The sequence below is a fragment of the Pristis pectinata genome, chromosome 28 (assembly GCF_009764475.1).
Source record: "Pristis pectinata isolate sPriPec2 chromosome 28, sPriPec2.1.pri, whole genome shotgun sequence".
NCBI lineage: Eukaryota > Metazoa > Chordata > Chondrichthyes > Rhinopristiformes > Pristidae > Pristis > Pristis pectinata.
The window spans coordinates 23,844,028-23,856,104 of NC_067432.1; the positions used below are offsets into that span (position 1 = coordinate 23,844,028).

At 41.8% G+C, this 12,077-nt stretch overlaps 1 protein-coding gene across 1 annotated transcript in view; it reads right to left on the reverse strand.

The window, feature by feature from the left end:
- il16 (interleukin 16) overlaps positions 1 to 12,077 on the reverse strand; it is an 81,867-nt gene that overhangs the window by 32,572 nt on the left and 37,218 nt on the right. The window contains exons 5-9 of the mRNA XM_052040665.1: positions 9,907 to 10,017; positions 8,238 to 8,352; positions 3,360 to 3,433; positions 3,039 to 3,264; positions 790 to 907 (exon numbers count right to left, since the gene is read on the reverse strand). Coding sequence (XP_051896625.1) covers positions 790 to 907; positions 3,039 to 3,264; positions 3,360 to 3,433; positions 8,238 to 8,352; positions 9,907 to 10,017 — 644 coding nt within the window. The remainder of the gene's footprint in view (positions 1 to 789; positions 908 to 3,038; positions 3,265 to 3,359; positions 3,434 to 8,237; positions 8,353 to 9,906; positions 10,018 to 12,077) is intronic.

The window sequence follows — 12,077 nt, forward strand, 5'->3', positions numbered from 1 at the left end:
AGCCCTCAACTGCCATCTCAAAAGCACCTATCATGCCCACTCGAAGAGTAAAGAAGTTCCCTTGGGGAAGTTTGCCAAAATTTCTCTCTCAACCAGTGTTACTAAAGCACATTATCTACTCATTATTCCACGGCTCTTTGTGAGAGCTTACAATTTCCAAATTGGCTGCCAGATTTCCTACATGACAGCAATGGTTGTAAAATGCTTTGAGATGTCTTGAGGGTGTGTAAAGTGATGGGTAACTGCTGGGTCATAGAGAGGCACAGCATGGAAGCAAAGCCTTTGGCACCTCAAGTCCACACCAGCCATTCACCACCCATTTACACTCAACTTACATTAACCCCATTTTTTATTCTCCCCACTTCTCATCAATTCCCCCCAGAATCTACCACTCACTTATACACTAGGGGCAATTTACAGTGGTCAATTAATCTAACAACCCGCACGTCTTTGGGATGTGGGAGGAAACCGGAGCACCTGGAGTTAACCACTTGTACAAACTCCACAAGTCAGGATTGAACCAGGGTCTCTGGTGCTGTGAGGCAGTGGCTCTACCAGCTGTGCCACTGTGCTGTTACTGTAATGCCAGTCAGAGAATTGGAGAATTGGCCATGGTATGTGTGGTTCCCTGTACCATCAAACTACTGCTTGGAGATCAGGAGCCCTGCAACTGACCATATCTAATGTACCTGCTCCGTATCTAACTCTCCGAACAATGCTTGTGCTGTGCGAGACTTGTGCAGAGAGAAGGATTTCAGAAGCTTTATTCCATCCACTTTCAGCTCTTACCGCAGCCTTCCATCTAGATGTGCCACCGATCCCGGAGATAGTGTGTGGATATAAATGCCAGATGCCTGCAGATGTGTGGACACACTGCACAACCCAATTCCCAAACCAACACCTTCCTCTGGAGAAAAGGAAACAGAAGTCACTTTAGAGACTATTCATTCACCATGAGCAGGTGACGCTTCCTAGTTTCTGCCCTGAGCAGAGGATTAGGTTTCAGCTAACAACAAGTGTCTGTGAAAGGTTTGCTGCCCACACATTTCCTGTGCCACCTTACCATCTGATCTAAATTTCATTTTCACACGGTCCCCATCTTCTGGAAAACAGCCCTTTGTTTCATAGATTCATAGAGTCATTCAGCACGGAAACAGGCCCTTCGGCCCAACTCATCCATGCCAACCAATATGCCTTTCTAAGCTAGTCCCATTTGCCTGCATTTGGCCCATATCCTTCTAAACCTTTCCTCTCCAGGTACCTATCCAAATGTCTTTTAAATTGTACCCACCTCTATCAACTCCTCTGGCAGCTCATTCCATATACTCACCACCCTCTGTGTGAAAAATTTGCCCCTCCGGTCCCCTTTAAATCTTTTCCCCCTCACCTTAAACTTATGCCCTTTAGTTTTAGACACCCCTACCCTTGGAAAAAGACTTTGACTGGGTTGGGGAGCTCATGTTAATATAAATGGGTATGTTTGTATGACTTCAGGATGTTTCATTGAACTTTACAGCCAGCTATCTATGTTTAGTGTGTAATTATTGCTATCAAGTAGGAGAAATGGCAGCCAATTATCTCTCTGCAAACTCCCATATAAAAAACCTCTGTTGGTGAAGTTGTCAGATGATAAGTATTACCCAGCACACTAACAGAACTTCCTGCTCTTCTTTCAATGGTGCTATGGCATCCTTTATGCGAGAGGGCAATTTAACAACTCATCTGTACTATGATACCTTCACTACTGTCCTCATACCAGATGAGATTTTTTGCTGAGCCTTTGGAGCATGAATTGAATCCACAGCCAGCATTACCACTGAGCTAAAGCATAACTTCCCTTTGTTGTTGAACCCTCTTAGACGGCAGAACTGGACTGCGTATCTGGGGATCTGTTTATTATCACAACTCTCACAAAGCTTGACACAAACCAGGACAAAACAGCTTGCTTGATCGGGACCCCATCAACCTCCCTAAACATACATACCCTCCACCAGTGGCTGCAGTACATCTACAAAATGCACTGCAGTTACTTGCCCAGGCTATTCCAACAGGTTTCCCAAACGTACAACCTCTACTATCAAGGAGAATGAAGGCTCATAGGAACATCTGCAGGTCCCCTCCAAACCACACACCATCCTGACTTGGAAATATATTTGCAAGTCTAAATCCTGGAACCCCTTCACCAACAGCACTGTGGGAGTACATTCACCTAGTTGTTCAAGGTGGCTCATTACCACCTTCTCAGTAAATGTTAGCCTTGCCAGTACACCCAGACACAGAAAATGAATTTTAAAAAATTAAAAATATGTATGGATGTTTAAGAATAGGAAGTTCTAGGAAATATAGGATGTATCTTTGTGTAGAATGTGTTATATTCAAAGAGATTATGTGGTTTGTGTTTATATGATTATATGCATGTCTAAATATCTATTTAAGAGATACTTATTGCAATAATGAGGCTGTCACATGGCACACCACCTAATTAGATGGGACAGAACAGCCTTATCTCCCACTCACATCCATCTGTTGTTGGCAGAATTAGCTTCAAAAATAGTTCACTGATGTACAAACAAGAACAGAAATTGAGTGAAACAGAAATTACTGTTTTCATTTCAGTTTTCCGGCATCTGTTCTATTTTGCTTTTGGGACAGAAATTTAGATGAACGGGTTAAAAGGTCAAGCACAACTTTGCTGTGTGTTCTCAGATATGGGCAATGTTTGAACAGTCCCTATTTGTCTTGAGACACCTTTAAGTTTTATAGAAATTAGGTTTACTCTGGAGTGTTTTATTGACAGAAGGAAGTAGGAGCTATCCATGGCCATGTGTAGTTCGGCCAGGAGAGGAAGGCTCCCTTCCGTTGATGAACCTCATGGGCTAATCATGGCTGTACTTCTGGTGCTGGTTTAGATTTAACAAATTCAATGGCTAGCTGCAACCTAAATGTTATTGACTCAGTATCAAGACCAAAATCAGGGCAAACTCAGTCCAGATGTTCCTTTGGCTTAGAATTTATTTCTGGGATGACCTTTTGCTTACCTTTGTACAAAGTGACTTCCATAATTATTCTGTCATCAGGATTAGGTATCTTTGGCAAGAAGAGTGTGTTATCCAGCTCCAAGCTTGAACAGCTTCCCCTAGTGATATGAGCGTTTGAACTGATTGACCATGAACGGCTCAGGTATGCTGCTGATTGACGCTGAGTGAGACTGGGGCCCTTCAGACACGTCCTGACAGTCAGTGTGAGAACCCCTTTCCTTACTTGCTGCATTCAACAAGAAAGTAAAAGCACATTGAGGATTTGCTTTTATACATGTTTTAATTAACAAACTAAAAAATTGTACTCTCTGACAGACTGACCTTAAATATTTGTATGGCTTCTTCATGGGTTAATTCATTCATAGACACTCCATTCACTTCGAGTATTTCATCACCTGCATAGTGAAAGATTTACAATATGGATGTTTCTATTTATACAAGCATCTTGCATTTTGATCATGCTTAAAGTGCCACACTTTAAATGTTACACTTATGAAGTCACACTTCTGACAACAAACTGAGACTCATATTTCAAAACGTCAATAATGATGAGAAAAAGTCAGAGAATAATGCATCCTATTCTTTGTTTAATCTGATCGTCCTCAACATGGGATCTATAGCTTTACAGGCAGCTGCCAATCAATAGAAACTGCCTCAACTTTTACTCGATGATTGATACCGAATTTGTTCATTTCATGATTGCTCTCGGTGAAGCAGGACGGGCTAAAGATGGGACACAAAGCAATTAGATATCACAACCATGCCATCAACCCAACACTACTAAAACCTGCTACAGTTTATTTCCCTAAAAATGTCTTTTTATCTCCAATCTTGATTCCAGCAGTGCACTCCTGATCAGTTTGCAGTTTTTAGTAATGCATTTATCAAGTTTCGGCAGTTCTCAGCAAGGTACAGTTAGCGGCTTCAACAATGCACAATCTACAATTTTCAACAATGCGCAATTGAGAGATTCAGCCATTCAGTTTTGCAGCTTACCAGTGGCTCAGCAGTACCTTTGCAGATATGTTCTGATTAGTGTTTTGGTTATTACAGAAGTTGTATCCCATTCCACATCTGGAATACACTGCCTGAGAGAGTGGTGGAAGCAGAGTTGCTGACAGCATTTGAGAAGTGTCTAGGCAAGCACTTGAATCACCTAGGAAAAGAAGCCTACAGACCAAGTGCTGGAAGGGGGCATTAATACAGACGGCTGCTCACTGGTCAGCATGGACTCGATGGGCCAAATGGCCCATTTCCATGCCGTCTGACTCTTTGACTCTAAGTGCACAGAATATAGTTGTTGTATATTTGACATCACTCTATGATGTATTTGATCATGTGTGTACTGCTGTGCACACATACACAGACGCAGAACTTCGAACAAATCAGGCAACACACTTTCACAGCTCTTCCTGTTTCTTGTGTGTTACTCTGCACACTCAAGAGACTAGGAAGTGACAGAGATCAGATACAAAGCAATGTCAACAAGAAGAACCTTTACTAGACACCTTCAATGGAGGAACATTTTCCAAGGTGCTTCAAAGGAATGCAATCAGAAAAGTCATCAATGAGCTTAGCACATTTGGCATGGTTTTTGGACCACATCTGAGGTAACTTTAGGGCATGAGGCCAGGTCGCACCCTGAGCCATACTTGCATGCCTGACTTTGATGGTGCTTGTGGCCTGACAGGTCTTAAGGGTCAGCTCACCACCAAATGTTCCCAGGTAAGCTTGATTAGGGAGACCGTTTAAAGGAATTTCCTATAGGAGCAGGGAGAGATGTGGAGGGACAAAGGCTTAGGAAGGAACCTTCCAGAACTTAAAACCTGGGTGGCTATGGACAGGCTGCATTGGACATATGGCATAAAAACTATTCTCTATTCCCTGCTCACTCAGATGCTTTCCCAGTTTCCTCTTAAATATTATTCACTTCAACCACTTCCTTCATTAGCAAGTTCCACATTCTCACCACTCTTTAGATAAGGAAGTTGCTTCTGAATTTCATCTTGAATTTCCTGGGAACCATCTTATATTGCTGGCCTCTGTCGACGTTCTTCCCCAGAAATGGAAACGTTATCACTCTTTCTACTTAATCAATTTCTTTCATCATTTTAAAGACCTCCATTAGGTCACCCCTCATTCTTCTTTTCTTAAAAGAATAGAGACTCAGGCTGTTCATCATTTCCTACTAATTACATCCACCCCTTTTCTGGCATCATCCACAAACACTCTATAGAACTCTGGTTCTATTGCATATCTATAGAGCTCTGGTTAGGCTACGTTTAGAGCATGGCGTGCAGTTCTGCTCACCTCACTACAGGAAGGATGTCAAGGCTTTAGAGAGGGTACAGAGGAGGTTTACTAGGATGTTGCCTGGATTAGAGGGCATGTGCTATTAGGAGAGGTTGGACAAACTTGGGCTCTTTTCCCTGGAGAGGCAGAGGCTGAAGGGTGATCTGTTGGAAGTTTATAAAATTATGAGGGACATAGATAGGGTGGACAAGCAATATCTTTCTCCCATTATTGAACAATCCACTACCAGAGGATTTAAGGTGAGAGGGGGTAGGTTCAGAACAGACGTCAGGGGCACATTTTTTTACTCAGAGTGATAGATGCCTCGAATGCGTTGCCTGATAGGGTGGTGGAGGCAAATTCATTGGGGGCTTTTAAGAGGGGCTTGGATGGGTACATGTATGAGAGGAAAATGGAGGGATATGGAATTTCTGCAAGTAGAAGGGATTAGCAATGTCGGCACAACATTGTGGGCTGAAGGGCCTGTTCTGTGCTGTACTGGTCTATGTTCTTAACACTGTCTCTGCATCCCCTTCATTGCCCATATATTTATTTTATAATATGGCTACCAGAACTGTATGCAGTACTCCAAGTAACGTCCAACCAAGGTTTGACATAGATTATGTATAATTTCTCTGATTTTCAATTTTACTTCTTTAGAAATCAATTGTCGTGCTTGGTTTCCTTTCTTTATAGCTTCACTAACCTGTGGTACAACTATTAGCGATTGTGGTGTTTGTATTCTGAGATCCCTTTGTTCCTTTACCCCCAGTAATAAGTGATCTCCCTACTCACCCTACCAAGAAGCATTACGTCACACTTGTCTGTGCTGAATCTCACCTGCCAAACACTTAACCCTTCATCAAATTTATCGCATAGTTTGTTGCAGACCTGCTCAGGATTGACTACTTTCTCTACTCCCCAAATTTTGTACAACTTGCAAATTTAGAAATTATGCTCTTGATTCCAAATTTCTTCTGTAAATTGTAAGCAGCAGTGCTCCCAGCTCTGTGAGTCCTTTCCTGCAACAATCCATTCCAATACTTTTCCTCAGATTCCACATTTTCTGGCTGTCTGTTACTCAATTATTGTGTGTGTTATAAAGGAAGATCTGGATTAATGACATCTACTGCATTACTATCATCTACTCTCTGTTAGCTCTTCAAAAAATTGACTACATTTGATCAATAATGGTGAGACAAAGAGGGAGAATGTGTATGAGGAAAGACTGAGAAGAGCAGAGTTATGCCACCAGAAGAGGCTACAGAGATAAGTAACTGCGAGGTCACAGAGCAATTTGGGGACAAATAATTACAAGTAAATACTTCATGAAATCATTTTTTGAGATAACTAATTCACCAGTTTTCACAAAATCTCTGCAAATGTTTTTTTTAAGATGGTAGTTCAGGCCCTTGAAGGAGAGTTGTTTGTGAACCAAGTGGGCCTTGATTAGAATTTTATTATGTAGAAGTTCCTACCTAACATGACGGTCTCAGAGGATCCAGCTTGCAGCTTGCGATGATTACGCAAGAAGAAAGGTTCCTCTAATGAGCAAGTTACCGCAGCCAGTATCTGTGGATACTGTCTCCCACCTGTCCAGTGAGGTACTGCTCTTCCCACTTCCAACATGCAGCTTTGACAGTCTGGGACCTAGTCACAGAGTAATACATCATGGAAACAGGCCCTTCGGCCCAACTGGTCTATGCCAACTGAGATGTCCACCTCAACTAGTCCTATTTGCCCACATTTGCCCATATCCCTCTAAACCTTTCCTATCCATAAACCTGTCCGTCTTTTAAATGTTGTTATTGTACCCACATCAACCACTTCCTCTGGCAGCTCATTCTATATACGTAGCACCCTTTGTGTGAAGAAGTTGCTCCTCGGGTCCCTTTTAAATCTTTCCCCTCTTGCTCTAAATCTATGCCCACTAGTTTTTGGATTCCCTTTCTCTGGGAAAAAGACTCAGTCTCCTTTGCTCTGATGAATAAAGTCCTAGCCTACCCAAACTCTTCCTATAAGTCAGGCCCTCAAGTCCTGGCAACGTTCTTGTAAATCTTCTTTGCACTCTTTCCGACATATTTCTTATAATGAGGTAACCAAAACTGTACACAATACTCCATGTGCGACCTCACTGATGTCTTGTACAACTGCAACATAACATCCCAACTCCTATACTCAATGCCCTGATGAAGGCCAGTGTGCCAAATGCCTTCTTCACCACCCTGTCTATCCATGACCTCTTGGGAGCTCAAAATGGAGCTCCCCGCACTCCATGACTTTGAGAGAAGCTGCCACAATGGACATAACCCAGGGCTTGCCCATTTCCAGAGCTCAGATCTGAGGCCTGACTACAGTCCAGAAATCAACAGGTGCCTCATCTCCCTGGTCTACAATGCACCCACTGATAGCACAATTGAACATATCTCCAGCTAGAACCTTGCAATCATTTGGCATTAATGATATTCTGGACATGTCATCACTTGAACTCCAATCACCACATTGAAAGACCCTCACCACTGATGGTCCAGTACATCCATTCTCTCATTGCTCTGAAACTAAACTTTTTCATTTCCAATTAGATAATTCTTGATCTTCAGTTTAACAACTGTTTATCCCAACTCCGATACTTGTAATACCAATTTTATAACAAAAGCATTGAAAGAAAATACAAAGCATTTTCTAAATACATCTGTTTTTCACTAGCTTGTTCAGCTCTGTGCCCTGGGGGAGTTAGTTTATAATTCCAGAAGACTCCAGAGTAATTTTGGTCTCCAAGAGACCAATTTGTAAGTGACCTCTTCAATGTGTGCATGGTGAGACCTTTAATTAGCCAATTGGTTTCCAAAACCTCTCTTTGTTAAAGTAAGAGCAAGTGAACAAGGTGACAGACCCAGGTTTACACACCTTCTCTCAATCGCCCATTAGCTGCAGCTGCTCCCTCTGGGTATATCGTCTTTACAAAGATCCCCATGGGTCCATAAACACTGTCTCTTCCTCCGACCACACTGAAGCCCAGTCCCTGGGAGTAGAAAAAAGTTCATGTTTCTCAGTTAAAAAGCAGCCCAACAGCCATTTCTCAATCAATGTAAGGGAATTCTACCTGGAAAAGATCTCATTACATTCTGTAAATTGAAAAGGCTAGGAGAAAGGCATTGTGGGAATTTTGGTGCAATATATTCCTCTTGGGGAGTGTGACAAACTATTCATTGGAACAAGAATGGGAGACATGTACCCCAAAAGGTCAAGGGTCAATTATAGCAAAATTGGTACATCAGACCTTTGTAAATCGAGGAATACCTGGCACTCAGAAAGTTTAGATAATAAAATAGCATTCTTGTATCTTTCAAATTTTTCAGAGGAGCTCACATATTACCCAATTTGAATAGCAGTTGCTATGAGGTAGAAACTGAGTGTTATAATATCCAAATAGGTTCAATGAGAAGCAATTTCAGGCACAAATGTCCTATACACAAGAATAACTGAAAACTATCCAACTATCCAATCATTTGTCATTAGTGATATTCTGGATGTGACATCACATGAACTCTGTCCACTGATGGTCCAGTACATCCAATTAGACTTTTTCATTCCCAATTAGATAAGTCCTGAGCTGCCTAAAACAGGCATTAGTTTGATCTCTTAACACTGGCAATGGGTTCACTGCACTTGTAAATGTGAAGCTAACACTTTTGAGTATCCACAAAGAAAGAAAAAGCCTTGCATTTGTATCACATTCATCACAGTTTCCCAAAGCACTTCACTGTCACTTAAAGTGCTCACACTGTTGTAGTACAGAAAACATGGCAGTGAATTTGTGCAAGTAGGATCACACAAAATGCAATGTGATAGTAATCAAATAATATGTTATGGTAATAATGACCGAGGGATAAATATTGGCAGGGAACAATTCCCTTACTTATCTCCGAAGTGCCACAGAATCTTTTAGATTCGCCTGGGGCCTCAGTTTAACAACTCGTCCAGAAGGCAGCATCAACTATGTGACACTCTGCAGTACTGTAACCTTTTCTGCTTAAGTCCCTGGAATAAGTCCTGATTCAGAGGTCAGAGTGTGAGCAACTCAGCCACATTGGAGGGAACAGAGAGGAGCAGGTGTTGGGCCTACTCTCAAACTCCCCAGGTGCAGATGTGGCCACCATCTTAAAAAGGTAAATGTACGTTAATTTTTTAACACACTCATGTCATATTGGAATATTCCTATTGACTTCACTGCCTTCTTGATCACCATGGCTCTCCCCCAGCTGACATTTACTTTACAGCCATGGCTAGTGATGAAAATGGCCCAAATGGTCAAGACATGGGTAAGCTGTCCATGTATATGACTGAACTGTGGCTTAAGTCTCTCAGTAAAGAGCACATTAATTGTGCAGTGCTGATGCTTGGTGTAAAAGCAAACCCAGACAGAAGTATTCCATCCAAGGTCAATATGAGACTGCACAGTGATGCACCCATTCACTGTGCACAGTTCTTTTAAGCAGTAACCTTAAAAACATAGTTTTCCTTATTGCTTCCTTTCATTTCGTTAGGTAGAAATAGAACAGAATGCAAGTCTTACCTTCCCCTGGCCTTTCATCAGAATAATGTTTGAAATGACAGAGGGCGGGGCGCTGCAACCCAAATGGAATAAATGAGCTGAACTTAAGGATCGAGCAGCTCGTGTGATTGTCTGCAGGAAAAGAATATGGATTGGAAAAGGAAAAAAAAAATCACATTTTCATTGGAGACACAAGAGACTGCAGACGCTGGAATCTGGAACGCCAAACAATCTGCTGGAGGAACTCAGCGGCACCTGTGGGGGGGTAAGTCCTGATGCAGGGTTTCGACCCGAAACATCAACAATTCCTGTCCTCTCACTAATGCTGCTCAACCCACTGAGTTCCTCCAGCAGATAGTTTGTTGCTCCTGTTTTCATTAAACGTCAGATAGACCTGAAAAAGCCTAGCCATACCAGTTTCCCAATAAATAAGGAAATTTTCTTTTAGCACTCTGTGGAAGACTGTTGAGTAACCTGAAGCAGATCTACCACCTTTTCACATATCCCAGCTGTAACTAACTGCCTGAACAACAATGCAGCCATCATTTATATGGAACTCAGGTACTAGTTCATTCACATCCAGATCACCGTGATGTTATTGTATGTCTGGATTGATCAACAACGTACATTTCAACAGCTCCTTGAGAGTGGTAAGACACTTCACAAAAGCACTGGCAGACGTTGAACCACATATAAACAAGTGACCAAAAGTGATGAGAGAAGTAAGAGGTGGGAAGGTTTAGGGAAGGAGTTCCAGAACTGGGATCCTAAACAATATCAATAATTCAGCAAAAGCATACACTGTAATACTGAGCAACCCCACTCAACCACTGGTTTTGGACTGGTTGTTTTAAAGAAGGGCATTGGGATGATTTCCCATTCAGTTAGATCTTGGCTGCTCTGGACCTCGGTTCCATTCACTGACCTTTGCTCCAAATTCCTTTGTTATCTAACAAAAATCTCAGTTGTGAATTTTCCAGTTCTCCCCTAATGTCCATCACTTTCTGGAGAAACATGTCCCAGATGTTTGAAAAATGTTTTCTTGCTTCACTTTCAAAATTTTATACATCCTTCCTGAGGTGCAGTGCCAAGAAATGAACACAGAGCTCCAGATGGGGTCCGAACAAGGTTCTTAGTACAAGCATTGGTTCCTCCCAAATCTACTCCCCCTGATGGTCAGGTGCTTTGTGGGTAGAATAAGGCAGTAACAGGAAGTGTACGTCAGACAAGGGTTTAATACAACAGAGAGCCGGGGGGAGTGTAGGAGGTGTAGAAGAAGGATTTAAAGGGAAATTAAGAAAGCAAGGAAAAAGTACTGGCAAATTAAATTCTAAAAATCCAAATATCTTTTATATGTACATAATGAGAAAGATCTGAGGAATAAGAGTCTATCAGGGACTAAAAAGATAACCTATGTGGTTATCTCTGCAGAGGATGTGGACAGGGTTCTTAATGAATACTTTTCACAAACAAGGGGGATGATGCCAGTGCTGTCCTTAAGGAGGAAGTGAGTGAGATATTGAATGGGATAAGCACAGTAAAAGAAGTAGTACTAAGTGGTTTTGGGTCTTTGAAAGTGGATGCAATATATCGCAGGCTGTTTAATAAAAACCAAATGGGGAAATAACCGTGGCTTTGGCCATCAGTTTTCAATCCTTCCCGGCCTCAGGAGTGCTGCCAGATAATTGGGGCACTGCTAATGTTGTACCATTGTTTAAAAATGGAGGAGGGGATAAACCAAGTAATTACAAGCCAGTTAGTTTAACTTCAGTGATGAGAAAACCTTTGGAATTCATTGCAAGAGGCAATATATACCTTCGTTTACATAGGTAATTATGGGAGGAAGTGATCATGGATTTGTCATGAAAGGTCACGTCTGACTAAATTGGTTAAATTTTCTGAGGGTTGACAAGGGTGACACATTTGATATGGATTTTATCATTTGATACATGGATTTTAGCCGGGCAAGGTCCCACATGGTTGCCTAGTCAAAAAAGTTGAAACCCATGGGATCCAAAGGAGAGTGGCAAACTGGATCCAGAATCAGTTTAGTAGCAGGAAGCAAAGGGAAACGGTTGATAGATGTTTTGTAACTAGAAGGCTGTTACTGGTGGGATTCCATGGGGTCAGGATTTAGCCCATTGCTTTTTGTTGTGTATGTTAATGATATTGGTATTGGTATTGGTTTATTA